General features: G+C 42.0%; 1 protein-coding gene across 1 annotated transcript in view; it reads left to right on the top strand.

Moving 5' to 3' along the window:
- Window positions 1-17531, top strand: part of LOC121869641 (probable cytosolic oligopeptidase A) — a 196242-nt gene that overhangs the window by 45565 nt on the left and 133146 nt on the right. The window contains exon 7 of the mRNA XM_042371157.1: window positions 6999-7114. Within this exon, the coding sequence (XP_042227091.1) occupies window positions 6999-7114 (116 nt within the window). The remainder of the gene's footprint in view (window positions 1-6998; window positions 7115-17531) is intronic.

Raw genomic sequence — 17531 nt, 5'->3', positions numbered from 1 at the left:
AAAGTATGTGTGTGTGTGTTTTTTTTTTTTTAACCACAGATCGGGCCCAGAGAGAGAGCTATCATGATCTAAGAGTAAATGTATAAAGTATGTAACTGGTAACAGTAAGACTTGTGTAAAACTGCAAATAACTGAATACTGGATATGATTTTATTTTTATTTTATTCTTAATTGTTGATCCAAAGTTCTGGCGCCCTCCACTATATTTACAATAACGAATGTGGCCCAGAGCCTACAAAAGGTTGGGGACCACTGCTGTAGTCACTTGTGCCCTATAATACTGGGTGATAATCACCTAGCGTATGAAATAAAATATATCAATATATTTGACCTAGTTTAATAAATTAAAAATATGTATAGGAGATAACTTATTTCTTACCTCAAGGATAAATCACATCAGATGGAGGAGGCTGCTGGTGCCTTTTTTAAAATATCCAAATACAAAAGTAGCTACCCTATATGTGTTGAGTTAGTTAAGCCACATATCTATGTGGCATTCAGTAACTGTTGCCTCATAGTCATTAATAATGATGATGTTGGCTTTGGGGTCGACGATCTCGTTCCCCTGTGGCAAAGCAATGCAGACCTAAGCAGAGAGAAGGGCAGTTGACATCTCAACCCGGCTGTAACTTGGCTTCTGCGCTGCTGCTTCTGTTCAGATAACACCTCGGCCAGTCTTGCATAGAAACATCTTGCACTTGGTCCCATCCCACCAGAGGTTGAGAACACCAGAGGAGTGAAGTTGTCTTGATCCACATTCTGAATTCTCTCCCCATACGTCCTGTTCTTGTAATTTTCATTCCTCTTGTGTGTAGCATCAAGAACTAGGTTACGGTGACATGCAGCCATGGGGTCGAAAATCCTTATATCAAAGAAGGTATGTTGTCCTCGCGTCCAGAATCCTCGAGCGCCGACATTCTCACGGGCTTCATTGAATGTGTTTGTAAGTCCTGTAGTGGAGATTCTCACCGTCCAATGAAAGGAGGGTCGGTTCCACCATGACATCATGGCAGGTTTCCTTCAACATATTTGCTGTGAGATCCCTTACTTCGTCATGCCTCATGCATACAAAGCCTCCTTTGTTACACACCATGGCGTGGTTAATGTCATAGGTTGAGCCACACATGCATTGGGAGGGCAAACCTTCTACTGGCCAACCATACCTTAGAGCAATGGCATCAGTAAATTCTTGTTTTTTTAAGGCTGAAACCTTTTGCCCTTATCGGTAACATTGTTAGTCAGTTTGAGGTGCCCACCTCCTGCACTAAAACTACTTTTTTTTTTCAAGTTCACTGACAATTGCAACATCAGGTGTTCAAGTTTATAACTTTGGGTGCGTAACCGTTCTGTCGTAATGGAACATTGAATCTTGTTTAATTCGTTGGTATCCACCTGGCTTGCTGCATGCTGGGCTATTATGAGCTCAGTGAGGGTTGCTGTGAGCCCGACAGAGTTCTGATATTTGGTGGCAGCAAGCTCTTCTGGATTAGTCAATCCCATTCTTCCCTGTCTCATTGGTAGTGCAAGGAGCGACCTTTCTGCTGAGGTTAAATAAGGGTTTTTCACTAGTGTTGGGATAAAAGTGACCTTGATGGCATCTTCCAGAGGGTGGAGGAGGGATCCGATATCAGGGATAGTGTACAACAGGTAATTCCAGTGATCCTTTATTCCATGCGTGAGTGCCACAAAAGCTGCACATGGCTCAGTTTTAGCAATCTCCGACAGAGCTTGAATTTCTTTCACCCACTCATTTACCTTTCCCGTTACGTACTCTGTCTTGAAATCGTTCGTGCCTATTACCGCACCTAGATGTCTTTGGCCGTCCTATGTTATTTTGGCCTCAATTCCGTCGAACATCTCTATAGCCCGATAATGGTATTCTGGCTTCACAATGAGGAAGGACTTACTGGTATTTGGGTGGTACCCTATTTGTGGACCACGTGATGTCACCAGGTCCCACCACTTTTTGTTGTCCTCCACTTTTCCTGCTCCTGTTAGATCATCAGCATAAGCCAATTGCTTGACTTCGGTTGTTGCATATTTTATTGTATGTTGAGCACGGATAGACCTATTGCATTCATTGTCAATGCAACCGGATCCCCCTGCCTAATTCCCTCAGTCAACTGTAGGGTGGTTTCTCCTCTTTGGGCTTGAAGCTTGTTATATACAACAGAGGTCTGATGGGATCCTGTAGATGTTTTCAACATACATTGCAAAACTTGGACACATGATGTTGATTTTGTGTATCTTAGCCTTGTTGTTGATTATGTTGAATGCGTTGGAAGAGTACTGCCTGACAATTACGCTGCTCAATTATCTTTCTCATGGCATGAATGGCAGCTTCACCCCCCGGCCCACATACTTGCAGGTTCCCTCTAGCTGCCCTGTCATCATCAATGACTACCTCCATTATGCATTTTCTAATGATCCGTCTCAGCACTTTCCCCACCCCTATAGGCCTACATCTTGGATATTTGTTATGGGGGATGAGGCAGCAGGCCATCAGGGCTTGTAGGTGATCGCAGCATGAGGTTGCTAGCTTTATTGCAAGGCCGGCAGTGGCATTGCAGAGATCACTTGCAGCGTCGCCAAACTTGTTAGTGCTGTGTGTGCTTTTCCACCAGTCTGCATCCAGGCGTGAAGGGCCTGCACCCCCTTGTGTTTTCAGTGATTTTTTCCACACCATCCCTCCTGTTATTTTCTCGAACATGATAGAGTTTGGAAGGACATAGTTGCCCAGGAACTTGATGCCTTTCTCTGCACTTGCTTGGGGATGCTTTTGCTTCATTTGTTGTAAGGTCTTGTTATTGGCAGAACACCACCGGAGGATTCCTCTGTAAGATATCTTACCGCCAAGGACACTCTTCCAACAGGCATCTTGTTACCAAACTTTCTGGCAGCATCCTCTGTGACTTGCTTTCTGTCTCCTGTAAATTTTAGTTTCTGCTGCAATGTTCTTGCCTCTCTTAGGAGATTGTCCAGTGTCCCTTTCTGCCACAGCGTGTCTTCTCTTTGTTGCAGCTACATCTTCCTTGTACTTACTCCCTGCGTGTGTTCTTTGGCAAAAATAGATGAGGTATTATTGCCAGTATGTGGAGAGTTATTGGAGCCAGGGAGCTGTCATGAGTGTAATATTGTAAGAGGCACCTGAGCGTCTGTTTATATGTGGGCAGCGACAGCGTGCATAGAATAATTTGCCTTCTAACGCTGGCCTCAAGGGCAGGAGTCGCAAGATTGCGCTCCCTAAAGTAGGCCTGGCCCACACCACCACCCCCACCACGTACTGCTACTACTTTGCTGTCACTTGGAATCGAGTATGACGATAATCCAGCTTAACGTTTATTATTCATTAGGTGACTGTAAAGTAGCTCCTTTGGCAGTTTACTGTTGTCCTTGCGGGTAACATGGCCAGTCCAACCTGGTTGTTCATGTACGATGCTCGTACAGTTGGTGTCAGTGAGAATACTGGCATTTGTTCTCTTGTCTTCCCAGCGAACTCGGAAGGTGGAACATAGACTACGTTGGTGAAAGTTTTCAAGTGTCTTGTGGTGCCTCCTGTATGTGATCCATGTTTAGCTGCCATATAGCAGGGTGGGGAGGACCACTGCTCGATATACGTGCAACTTTGTAGATAATTTCAGCTCCCTACAGGTGAAAACACGGGTATGGAGTCTGACAAAGGCTTGAGATGCACATCTGATCCGAAGTTGAATCTCTTCATCGATGTCTGAGGTGGTGGACAGGTGTGAGCCAAGATACTGAAAGTGGGGAACATTAGAGAGGGTAGTACCGTACAGCTGGATGGATGGTGGAGATGTGGCTGAACCAGGGACAGGCTGAAAGAGAATCCGAGTCTTACATACATTCACCTCAAGGCCGAAGTGTGCATATGCATCTGTGTAGGTGTTCAAGGTTTCCTATAGGTCGCGTTCAGTGTCGGTTACAAGGGTGAGGTCTGCATACTGTATTTCAGTAATGGAAACTGCCGACACCTTTGTTCCTGCCTGGAGTTGTCTGATTTTGAAAAGATCCTTCATCCATTACAGTACTTGATGTCCACCCTGCCAGCTAAATTGACACTGGCACGAGTAAGGAAGGCAGCCAAGAAAATGGAAAAAGAGTTGGTGCCAGTACACATCCTTGTTTTACCCCCGTTTGTATGGGGAAGACCTCAGAGTGGGTGCCATTGTGCAGGACACTGCCTTTCATGCCATCGTGGAGTTGCCTCACGATGGCGATGAATTTGGGTGGGCAGCCAAAACGGCTGAGGATCCACCAGAGGGCTTCCCTGTTGACTGAGTCGAAGGCCTTGGTTAGGCCATGTACAAGTCACGATGCTGCTCTCTGCACTTTTTTGTATCTGGCGGACAGCAAAGATCATGTCAGTGGTGCCATGTGATGGTCTAATGCCACAGTGAGATTCTGGGAGAAAGTTTTCCTCCTCAGGAAGAAGTCAGTTTAGAATGACTCGGGCAATAATCTTGCCAGATATGGACAGCAGCAAAATCCCGCAGTGATTGCCACAGTCTGACCAGTCTCCCTTGTTCTTACAAATATTAATGATGGAGGCATCGTAAGGGCTTGGGGGATTTCCTCCTTTTCCCATATTTTCTCCAGGAGAGAGTGGAGATGGCTGGTAAGCAGAGGTCCTCCTGCATTATACATCTCGGCTGGGATTCCATCAGGTCCTGAGGCTTTGTTATTTTTCAGCTGTTTAATGGCAGTAGTTACTTTGTCCAGAAATGGAGGATAGCTGAGGTGGGTCAGTTCTGGATGCTGAGGACCTGCTGGATAGTCAGGACGTTCACATCGGTGATTGGGGGACTTCCTCCTTTTCCCATATTTTCTCCAGGAGAGAGTGGAGATGGCTGGTAAGCAGAGGTCCTCCTGCATTATACATCTCGGCTGGGATTCCATCAGGTCCTGAGGCTTTGTTATTTTTCAGCTGTTTGATGGCAGTAGTTACTTTGTCCAGAAATGGAGGATAGCTGAGGTGTTTAGATTGAGCAGTGAATGGTCTTTAATTAGGGAGTTACCTTAGGATGAGTGGAGGGGGGCTGATCCGTGAGTGATTGGCCCATAAAATGTTTCAGTGGACTTGAAAAATTCTCGCATTTTGTGTTAATCTGCAAGTTTTTGCATTTAACATGCTTTATTTTCAAACCATTCATTCTTTAAATTGCGAAGTTATCGCCGGGCCGCCACTTTCTTCTTGCTGAAGATATCAGCTGTGATTCGAGACTGAGGGCTGTTCTGCCAGTCAGCTAAAGCAGCACATTTATCATCGAAGAGTACATTGATATCCTGTTCATTTCCATCAAACTAGTCCTGGTGTATTCTTTCAATCTCGCCAAGGGTCTCTGTCATGACAGTGTCGAGAATATCCCATTCGGCACTAGGATTTGGGTTGTTGCTGGGTTGTTTATCAGCCCATGTTCAGCTGCTCTCTGAAAGCATGTGCTACTGTTGGATCCTCCAGACTCTTAGTGTTAAAACGTATTCTGGAAGCTTGCTGCCTTCGCTGTTTTGAGGTAACGTGAAGTGAGAGTTTGGCTCTGAAGATCCGATGATCAGTGTCGCAGTGATCTGAGCCATGCATGGCTCGGGTGATGAGGACATCTCGCCATCTCTTTCTCTGACAATAATGTAGTCAATCAAATGCCAGTGTTTGGATTGTGGGTGTTGCCACGATCTCTTGAACTTATCGGCCTGCCTAAACAAGGTATTGATGATTGTAAGGTTACATGCAGCATGCTTGCTGAGGAGGAGTAGGCCATTGGGATTACTCTTGCCCAGTCCATTTCTCCCTATGATTCCCTGCCAAATGTCAGCATCTCTGCCACCGCCACCAACAACAACAATAATAACAATAACGATAACAACAGTAATAATAATAACTGATAATAATAATAATAATAATAATAATAATAATATCCTAAAAAGGGCAAAACTTATTTTTGATAGTAGGTAAGAATTCCTATTAGTTTGGCAATACACATGAAATACAATGGATGCAAATAGTTCTTATGTATTCGAGTAACTATGGACAGGTAAATTATCTCCAAGAAAACCAGTCGGCTTAATGAACTATGCTCCTTGATGTTGAATCAATTATGTTCTGAGGTGGGTATAGGACCAATGCTGAAAGGACTCAAAGAATACAAGAGGAGAGAAAGGTTGAGAACCCTTGTTCAATGTGCATTGTCTAATCCAGGTTTGGTTATAAAGTGGGATTTCTGAGTCATTTCTCAATTTTGCTCTTGTATGCATACAGGCAGTCCCTGGGTTACTAACGAGTTACATCCCTGGGGACGTTCTTAAGTAAAAAAAAATGTACGTAAGTCGGAACACATGCTATGTGCATAATGTACTTACAGAACAAAGTTAAAAATCCCACTACAGCTCCTCCCTGACTTAGGACGGGGTTAGGGACCCAAATCCAGGTCGTAAGACAAAATGGTCGTAACTCGAAAATGCTTAAATAATACATAGAAAATCTAAAATGGGTGTCTCTTTTTCTTCTCAGCACCACAAAACTCTCACTTTTAAGCTTGCCAGCCATTTTAAAGTGAATTACAAACGAAAATTTTCTCTGTGTGCTGATGTTGGGACTTGAAAATACGTAATTTGACAAAATTTTGGTACTACCGAGGCAGGTCGTAAGTGCGAGTGGTCGTAAGTCGAGTAGGTCATAAGTCAGGGACGAGCTGTATATCATAGCCTAAGTCTTTATATACATCTAAAATTACTTAATTTAAGAAAAAAGAAGAGATTGAATGTCAAAATACAGTAAATGAAAGTAAAAAATAACGTCACCAGGTAAATAAAAGACTGTTCGTAAGTCGGATGTTAGTAACCTAGGAACTGCCTGAAAATGGATGTAAGAACTACTTCATCAAAAATATGGAATGTACTTTACAGTGACACTGTTAAAAGAATGACATTTAACAAAGATATTTATTAATAGTAGAAGTCTCATTCTCTTTTTTTCATAACAGGGGGGAACAAGCACGTCTTCTTGGATATGAAAACTTTACTCAAATGTCCATGGAGACCAAAATGGCTGGAAGTGTGGAGAATGTTCTGTCAATGATCACAAGTTTATTAGCAAAAGGTATTCTGTTTATTATCACTTTCTCAACTGTTTTTTAGGCTAACTTTCTTGTATAGCTACAGTTCATTTACATTGTATTATTGATTCTTCTGTTTATTTATGGGTAAAGTGAAGGGGAGAGTACAACATTGAGAGTTGTAGGAGAGAGTACAGCATTGGTAGGATGAAGAAGAATACAGTATTTGTAGAGTAAAAGATAGTATAGCACTGACAGAGTGAGGGCATTTTTTTTTTTTACGGGGATTAGCCCACCCGGGCACAGGTCACTGACCCACGTCGGGGCCTGGGGGGCGAAAATTTAATAATAATAACAATAATAATAATAATAATTAGTTCATAGTAAATAAAAATTTTAATAAAAAAAAATAAAAATAAAATAATATTAATAACAATAACACTGATAATAATAATATTAATAATAATAATAATATTAATAATAATAATAATAATAATAATAATAATAATAATAATAATAATAATAGTAATAATAAAGAACCATAAATAAAAATAAAAAAATTAATAGTGAGAAACGATATCAGTATGTCTGTTGTGTTCTCAAAGTAAGAGAAACAAATGAGACTGCGATTGTGTGTAAATGAGGCAGAAAGTCAGATCAGCAACCTGGGACTTGGTCACATATGGCATCAGGGTCTACCAATAAACAACACATTATGCTTCCAATATCTTCCCAGGCGGTAGTATCTCCCTGTTTGGTAGAGTGAAGAAGAGAGTACAGTACAGGAAAGCCTCCGATAACGATGGTTCTACTAACCACGATTCATATTTAAAACCCGGTTAATTTAGGACCCAATTCAATTTACACTCACGAAAACAATGCCATCTCGTCTCCTCTTGTGTGTTTTAATATTCTACGTATTATTAATGAATTGCATCGTTCATTTCGCATATATAAAGATTAATTCAATCAAATACATATTCGGTAAAACAATAATGAATCTTTTGTACATATTCTTAAGATAAATGACTCAGTTTCCATGAGGGCGCAAGTATACAAACTGCCATTCCACTACTGTATCACTATTATTTAAATTTTTTATTAAACTTCAGTGGTTACCTTTGCTGTGCATTTATAATATGAATTAAAACACATATTTTTTTTACATTAATTTTACTACAGCAACAACCAGGGTCTTATTTTCTTCAGTTTCAGGTGGATAACTAATATATTATGGGTGTAAACACTGACAACAATAGCGTCCCATCTCCTCTTGTGTGATCTTATTATTGTTGATTTACATTGGTCCCTCGGTTAACGAACACAATTCGTTCCAGAAGGTTGCTCGTTAACCGAAAATTTCGTTAACCGAAACCATTGTTTCAATGGGATTTCGGGTAATTGGTTCCAGCTCACCGAAAATTACATAAAGTAAAAAAATAATGCAGTAAAGTACACTTACTTTGAGGTGTGTATGTAGAAGGCTCCTGGATGATGATGCTGATGTGAATTTGAAGTGGGAGGTGGAGGAGGAGAAGGGAGAAGAGAAGGAAGTGGGGGTGGAGGAGAAGCATTTTACTGCTTCTTGGAAGGCGAGTCACCTTCCATGAAAATGTCAGGAACCTCTGGACTGACAGATTCTCCAGTAGGAAAATCCTCTCTCCTTTTTGAAGTGGAATGCTGGGAGGTACTGCAGCATCTTTCTCCCGCCGCCTCTTAGAGAAGACACTGTCGATTTTTGTTTGTGGGCCATTTCTCCTCCTCATCATTAACTGATTTTTGAAGGAGACCACTCTGTCCTCAACATTACACAAAATAGGTTCTGTTGTTTCCACATCTGGGTGCCTTGAAGCAAGTTTCCTGAACTCCTCCCAGTCGTGAACAACATCCTTCAAATCTGAAGAAGACATATGGTCATTACTTTCCCTTTCCTCCTCACCACTGTCAGCTTCTAACATCTCATCCAGTTGCTTTAAGTCTTAAGAGTAAGTTCCTGCTCATGAGACATCACAAGCTCTTCCACATCATCCTCCTCCACTTCGAGGCCCATTGACTGACCAATGGACACAATCTCCTTGTCCAACTCCGCTTCTTCCTCAAATCCCTCAAAATCATGGACTGCTGATGGCCACAGTGCTTTCCATGCAGAATTGAGGGATCTAATGGAGACTTCTCGCCATGATGAGACAATCAATTTTACAGCCTCCAGGATGTTAAATTGTGTCTCCCAGAACTGTGCCATTGTTAGATCAGGACGAGTGGAAGTTGCTTGATGACACATCCTGAACATTTTCTTCATGTACAGCTTCTTAAAGTTGCTGGTCACATTCTGGTCCACTGGCTGTATAATTGATGTAGTGTTGGAAGGCAAAAGCAACACTTTGACAAAGTCAAATCGAGCCTCCAAAGTGCTGGCAAGTTCAGGGTCATGACCAGGGACATTATCCATAAGGAGAAGAGCCTTTAAAGGGAGTTTATTGGTGGTTGGGTAGCTCTTGACAGAAGGGCAAAACACCTCAACAGCCCATTCATTAAAGAGCTGTCTTGTCACCCATGCCTTACGGTTGGACTTCCAATAAACTCCAAGCTGTCCTCTTACCACTTTTTGTTGCTTGAACACCCTGGGGTTCTCAGAGTGGTAGACAAGCATAGGCTTCAGTCGGAAATCCCCTGAAACATTGGCACCAAGCAATAGAGTGAGACAGTCTTTCATGGGTTTATGCCCAGGTAAAGAGGCTTCATCTCTGATGATGAATGTCCTTTTGGGCATTTTCTTCCAGAACAGCCCAGTTTCGTCCACATAGAACACTTGCTGTGGAAGATAATTTTCTTCCTCCACCAGTTCTTTAAAGTCCACTACAAATTTTGCTGCTCCTTCTTTATCTGCACTGGCAGCCTCACCATGCCTAATAACACTGAAAATTTCACTTCTTTTCTTAAATATTTCAAACCAGTCCTTGCTTGCCCGAAAATCTTCGAACTTTGTGCCAGAAGAAACAGGTTGCTCTTCCTTCAAATGTTCGTAAATCTCCCTGGCTCTTTCACAAATAAATTCTGTCGAAATTGAATCACCTTTCATTTGTTTTTCCTTTATCCAAATGAGAAGCAACCTCTCTGTTTCTGCAATTAAGGATCTACCTTTAAACACTCTGGTAGATTTGTCTCTCACTTTCACTTCCTTAAACTTGTTTTTTTGTGCAAGAATTGTCGACACAGTTGATGCCGACATGCCATAGTCCTTACTAAGCACATTTGTTCTAATGCCCTGTTCATGTTTCTTTATTATTTCCTGTTTTACCTGGATTGAAATCGCCTTTCTAGATTTCTTTGGACCCATGATGGATTCAATTTCTACACTAAAATTTTAAGTTTAATTGCTGTAAATAAAGATTATTTTCTTTAAATCATCACTGCACTGCGCTATATATTATCAATATGTAAAATAAATTTCAGAATGACCAATAATTGTACTGTAAAAACGTAAAAATAGTTTATGTTCAAGAGAGCCACAAGCAAGATGTTACCTCCACTGACCAGAGATACAAACTGACGCCTTTGGGCGCAGCAAAAACTAGTTTCCAGTACTCCAATTATGTTAAATAATTGTTAAAATTACTAAAAAATTTAATATAAAACTTGGAAAATTATTGAATAGTACAACCTTCTTGATATTTACTCAAATGGGAACGAATTTAAGACCTAGAACCGATTACTGTATTGGCGGACTAATATTCCAACTGGTGAGCAAGCGAAAACATGCATGTGTTGGCAGGACTGTTGAGTCTAAAAACTTTCCTTTAGCCTACAGAAATTTCCACTAGCCCATAATTGTTTTCAAAATGTGTAGGGTAACCTTTATGATGGCAGAAACAGTGACCCATAAAACGGATGCAGCTTATGGTGATGGAGTGCGGCAGGTGTGTGTGTGTGTACGTGTGTGTGTGTACGTGTGTGCATGCATGCGTGTGCCAAGCATTCAGAGAAATATTGTTGAGCTTGCCAAGCACATTGTAGGGTTTGAAGAAGTTGGTGAAGAGTTTGTTCAGGAGTCAGGTGGTGAGGTAACATGCCAAGACACTTACACTGCACACCCATTAACAGCACTACTAAACCATTGTCTTATAACATTTTACATTATAATTTCTATTTTAAAATTGATACATGATGGCTTGACTGGGCTACATTTGCACTTAGGCAACTGATCAATGAATAAACTAGGGCATATGGAGACCTAGTGATGTCACGAAGCTTCGCAACTTCAACCACAACTGCTGAGCAACCGCATAAATTATCACAACCTTTACTCAAATGTACAAAGTTCATTACTAAAATTTTTATATCTATTGTAAACTATGGGATGTTTATACTCACATTAATCGCTATCTTGCAATGATTCCAGCAATGCAAGTTATATTCTGCTAAACGGAGTCAGTGATATTTTATAAAAAAAAAACGAAAACTCCCTGCCTCATATAATCCTTGAGTATGTGTTAATCTCCCCTCCTGGCCCCACCTCCCAGCCAACGGGGGGGGTAGATGATGGTGGTAATGATTAATGGGATGAATTTTGTTTTAGGCTTAAAGTTTTCTCTTATAAAATGCCACAGACTTGACTTAAGAGAATATGACTTACATTGCTGGAATCCGTGCAAGATAGCGAATAATTTGAGTATAAACATCTCATAATTTGCTCAAGAGATAATTTTTTTTAGTCCTTTAGCATAGTACATTGAGTAAAAAGTGAGTACAGTAATGTGTTGCTCAAAATTATGTTGTTGTTTTTTTCACAGGGAAAATCCGTTTTGCTAGCCCCAGTGGTCAGGATACTATGGTATTGAATGTTACAGAGTATTTCAAATAAATTCTTTGCTTAGTTATTTAGATAGAAACTTGGGGATACAAACTGTAATAAGTTGTGCTTATTAATACCAGTACCCTTCATATATACAGTAAACTACTTATTTTTACCTCATTAATTGGCTTGTCATTTAAGGATATTATATTGTAAATATCTCATAGAGGATCATTTTGGAATCAAATTCATCTCAACACAAATAAAGATGATAACAAATGCTGTGAGATAGGGAGGCAAAGGGAGAAGGGTCCATTGGGGGTAAATGTGACCCCCCCAGCCCCCGTCCCCCCATGGGTTGCCTCACTGTTTGTCTACTTTTCTGCCTCATTCATGATACGATATTGTTTACAGGAGCTCCCCTACTTAAGAACATTCAAGTTACGAACTTTCAGAGATACGAACAAACCTCTTCATATGTCCAATTGCCTGTTTGAAGACCGCGCCAGGTTGTAAGTTCAACTGCCGCGCAATAGATGGCGTTGGCTGTTCAGCGTCACCCCGTATCCCTAGCGCCATAGTTGTTGTTGTGTTCCTCTGCTGCCTAACGGTGTTATTTGTGGTTTTGACAAATATTATTGACCCCAACATGTCTCAGAAGCGTAAGAGTGATGCCAGTGGTGATGGTGGTAGTAAGAAGCGTCGCACTATTACGTTGAAAACTAAGGTGGATATTATAAAGCTTTGTGAAAGAGGTGAGAAAATGATAAGCAAGCAAATGCTCATGGGATGAATCATTTGACTGTTGGGACAATTTTGAAGGACAAAGAGCGCATTATGCAACATGTGAAAGGTTCAGTGCCAATGCATTCCACGATCATTAGTAAGAAAAGAGGCTCAGTGATCGAAGAGATGGAAAAACTTTTGAGTGTGTGGCTGGAAGACCAGCATCAGCACCGCATGCCTATAAGCCTTAACTTAATTCAGCGGAAGGCCATAAGTCTCTTTGAAAATGAAAAGGCTAAACATGGTGAGAGTGTTTATTTATAATTACTATAGTACATGCTATTCATACATTAAAATACCGTTTAAGGCTGGTAAGAAATACTGTCGAGTATTATTGGGGTATAGCTGTCTGTACAAACTTTTTTTACAATGCTGTAGACAGTATTGACAAGGGTAATATTGGACTTACGAACAAATGGACTTACGAAGAGACCTCAGGAACCTAACCAGTTTGTAAGTTGGGGAGCCCCTGTAGTTGTTTTTAATTCATTAATATAGATTCATTACTGTAATAATCTGTGTTTATTAATACCAGTACTCTTCATATACAATACAGTTCAATACAGGTTGTACCTCTCTAGTCCGGCATTCTGTGGTCCGGAAACTCCCGTGGTCCGGAACGATTTTAGTTTGTCCAATAGGTAGATGGGCAGGGTTTTTTTTTTTTTTTTTACTTATCTGAATTATTATTATTATTATTACAGGAGTATTAAATTTTTGCCCCTCAGGCCCCAATGTGGGTCAGTGACCTATGCCCGGGTGGGCTAATCCTCTTAAAAAATAACAACAACAAAGCCGTGGGAAATTAAGGTTTGCTTACATCCGGCAGTTCAGCTGCTCTCTCTCTCTCTCTCTCTGCGTGTCTATACAGAGTACAACATTTAACCATTCAATATATATGAGCAGTAAATAAGTGTTGCTTTCATATTTTTATGTAGAGTAATGACGATATGTTTTCACATGTGCGCACTTACATACGCGCAGTCTCACTTTTTTTTAACCATTAATGGTTAGCTACTTATAATGTTCCATTTATTAACATTAAATAACATTACAGGTACTTCAAACAACCATATTAATTTTTTTACATTAATTTTACTACAGCTACAATCAGGGTCTTATTTTCTTCAGTTTTATATGTAGAACCAATCAGTCACTGGTTGTGTAAGCTTTAGCATAAACAATGCCGGCAGCCGTCTCGTCTTCTCGTGTGTTTTAATATTCCACGTATTAATTATTAATAAATTGTATTGTTAATTTTGCACACAAACATTAATTCAATAAAAACAAATTCAGAAGCATTAATTAAAATATATATGAACAGTAAATAAGTGTTGCTTTCATATTCTTATGTAAAGTTATGACGATATGTTTTCACGTGTGCGCACTTACATACGCGATCTCTCTTTTTTCTTTACCATTATCGTTAGCTACTTCTATTGTTCCATTTATTAACATTAAATAACATTACTTAAAACAACCATATTAATTTTATTTCAGCTACAACCAAAGTCCTATTTTCTTCAGTTTTATATGTAGAACCAGTCAGTCACTGGTTTTGTAATCAACGAAAACAATGCTGTGTCATTTCCTCGTGTGTTTTAATATTCTACGTATTATTAATGAATTGTATTGCTCATTTTGCACACATAAACATTAATTCAATAAAAAAGACATTCTGTAACAAACAATAATTAATCTTTTGTACATAAGAGAAATGACGCTGTTTACACGATTATGCACGTCGTCTGCATGTTGGCGGGCCATTCAGACCCGTCGAAATTCAAGTTTCCGCCGTCAAAATTTTTTTTTGTGTGTGTGTTCCAATAAAATACGTTGAATTAAAAACTCGCGAAATTTGAGAAGCTACTATACGACATTTAACCCTTGAATGTGTCTTCAAAGAGACCATGATGCAGAGAAAGTGGTGCTAGTGCTTCAAAGCATAAGCACAAGTCACTATCTATCCAGGAAAAGAGTGAATTTCCATGATCCCGCAATTTCCATGGTCCGGCACCGGTCAGGTCCCGAGGTTGCCGGACTAGAGAGGTACAACCTGTACTATGTTTATACCTCATAGGTAAAAAATAATGTCATTCAAGACTTCTTCAGGTCATAATACCCGCTAATCCCCCACCAAACAATTGGTGACCTGACACTGCATCAGTTCAGGTTTGTAACATGACCCAATAATCTCCCACCCAACCTTCATCACAAGTATTAAGACTGTGATTAGTTATGTATTACCATCAGCTGAGTGAAGTGTTTGCCTACTCTAGGCTAAAGGTGACAGGATCTGCTGGTGAGTACAATACATACAGTAGTATATATTATTATGTTTACAGTATGAACAATATTGTACAGTGGTGTTTGCATAAATAACTACAGCTCGCCCCACAAGGGGTCACAGCTCAAGGTTGAAGAAGCCGCAAGTCCAGAAAACCATGACGGCAAACCTTTTCGGAGTGAGAGTTGTGAACTCATCGAACAACCTGCTAGAGAGTTGTGACGACACCGAGAGTGAGCTCTTTCAGACCAGACTTGACAAGCACTGGAGCAGGTTCAGATAGATTCAAGAGGCAGTGCATACCCAGTACTTGCCAACAGTGCGTAGAATTGATTTTACTGACTCCGGTGGCAACACTTCTAACATTGTTTTTATATAAGATTGGATTTCCCTTTACTATATCATTTCAAAATATATCGTCTTATGATATCTTATTGGAAACGTGGTGTAGAGAATTTATTAAGGATCATTATGGTAAGAAGTTCATTGTACTATCACAATTACCCACGCTTGATTGGGGGGGGGGTGGGGGGTAGAACTGACCACGCAACCCTCACCCTCAAAAAGGCTTGCTTCCGCCATTAACAGTCAGCTCACATTACCCACACTGCTACACACGCCAACATTACCCACACCTCATACACCCCTACCTTACACACACACATACAAACACACCCTCCAACACCACCCACACACACCCTCTAACAACCACACACACACACCCTCCAACACCACCCACACACGCCCTCCAACACCACCCACACACACCCTCTAACACCACCCACCACACCCTCCTACCACCCACCCCACCCACCGCCTCTAACACCACCCACACACGCCCTCAACACCACCCACACCCATCTACACCACCAACATCACCCCCAACATCACCCCCAACATCACTAACATCACCCCCCAACATCACCCCCCAACATCCCCCCCAACATCCCCCCCAACATCACCCCCAACATCCACCCCCAACATCACTAACATCACCCCCAACATCACCCCCCAACATCACCCCCCAACATCACCCCCACCCCCAACATCCCCCAACATCACCCCCAACATCACCCCAACAGCACCCCCAACATCCCCAACATCACCTGACATCCCCTGCATCCTTTGACATCAACGTCTAAAATCACCCCAGCATCCCAAAATCACCCCCAACATCACACCCCAACATCACCCCCAATCACCCCCAACATCACCCAAACACCCCCAACCAGCATCCTTTAACATCCCCCCAACATCACTAACATCCGACATCCCCCCCAACATCGCCCCCCACCCCCAGCATCACCCCACCCCAACATCACCCCCCAACATCGCCCACAACTCACCCCCCCCCCAACATCACCCCCAACATCACCCCCCCCAACATCCCCCCAACATCCCTAACATCACCCCCCCCCAACATCCCACCCCCCCCCAACATCACCCCCAACATCACCCCCCCAACATCCTTTAACGTCCTGACATCCTTTAACCACATCACCCCAACATCACCCCCAGCATCACTAGCATCACTGACATCCTTCCCCCAGCATCCTTTCCCCAGCATCCTTTAGCCATCACCCCCCAACATCCTTTAGCATCTTTGTCGCTGACATCGCACAACGTCGCACAACATCCTTTTGACATCGCTTTGACATTGCCCCCCAGCGTCTTCCCCCGCATCCCTTTGACATCACTGACATCGCCCCCAGCATCCTTTTAAGCATCCTTTGAGCATCCTTTAGCATCCTTTAACATCCTTTATCCTTTGTCCTTTGACATCACTGACATCACTGACATCGCACAGCATCACCCCCAGCATCACCCCCCCAGCATCACCCTAACATCACCCCAGCATCACCCCCTAACATCCTTTAACGTCACACTGACATCCCTTTAACATCCCTTTACAACATCACCCCCTGACATCACCCCTGACATCACTGACATCACTGACATCACTTTAACGTCTTTTGTCCTTTAGCGTCACGCACAGCATCTTTAGCGTCGCACATCTTTGACGTCGCCCCTGACATCGCACAGCATCTTTGACATTCACTTTAACATCCTTTACAACATCGCCCCCAGCATCCTTTAGCATCCTTTATCCCTTTAACATCACCCCAGCATCACCCCCAACCATCCCTTTAACATCATTTTACGCGTCGCCTGACATCCTTTGGCATCCTTTATCCACTTTGGCATCACCCCCAGCATCCTTTGTGTCCTTTGGCATCGCTTTAAGCGTGCCCCCCAGCATCCCCCAACGTCACTGACATCACCCCCAGCGTCACTGACATCGCCCCAGCGTCACTGACATCACTTTGCGGCATCACCCCCAGCATCTTCAGCATCCGCCCCCAGCGTCACCCCCCCAGCATCACTGACATCGCACAGCATCACTGACATCGCCCCCAGCGTCACCCCCAACGTCGCCTGACATCCTTTAACATCTTTGTCACTGACATCCCTTTATCGCCCCCCCAGCGTCATCCCCAACATCCTTTAGCATCCCTTTTGGCATCACTGACATCTTTAATCCTTTGGCATCCTTTAACGTCACTTTAACATCCTTTTATTGTGCATTGAAAGCTAG

Source organism: Homarus americanus, unplaced genomic scaffold (assembly GCF_018991925.1).
Source record: "Homarus americanus isolate GMGI-L3 unplaced genomic scaffold, GMGI_Hamer_2.0 scaffold32583, whole genome shotgun sequence".
In the NCBI taxonomy this organism is placed as follows: Eukaryota; Metazoa; Arthropoda; class Malacostraca; order Decapoda; family Nephropidae; genus Homarus; species Homarus americanus.
This window is presented reverse-complemented; position numbering and strand designations above follow the sequence as displayed.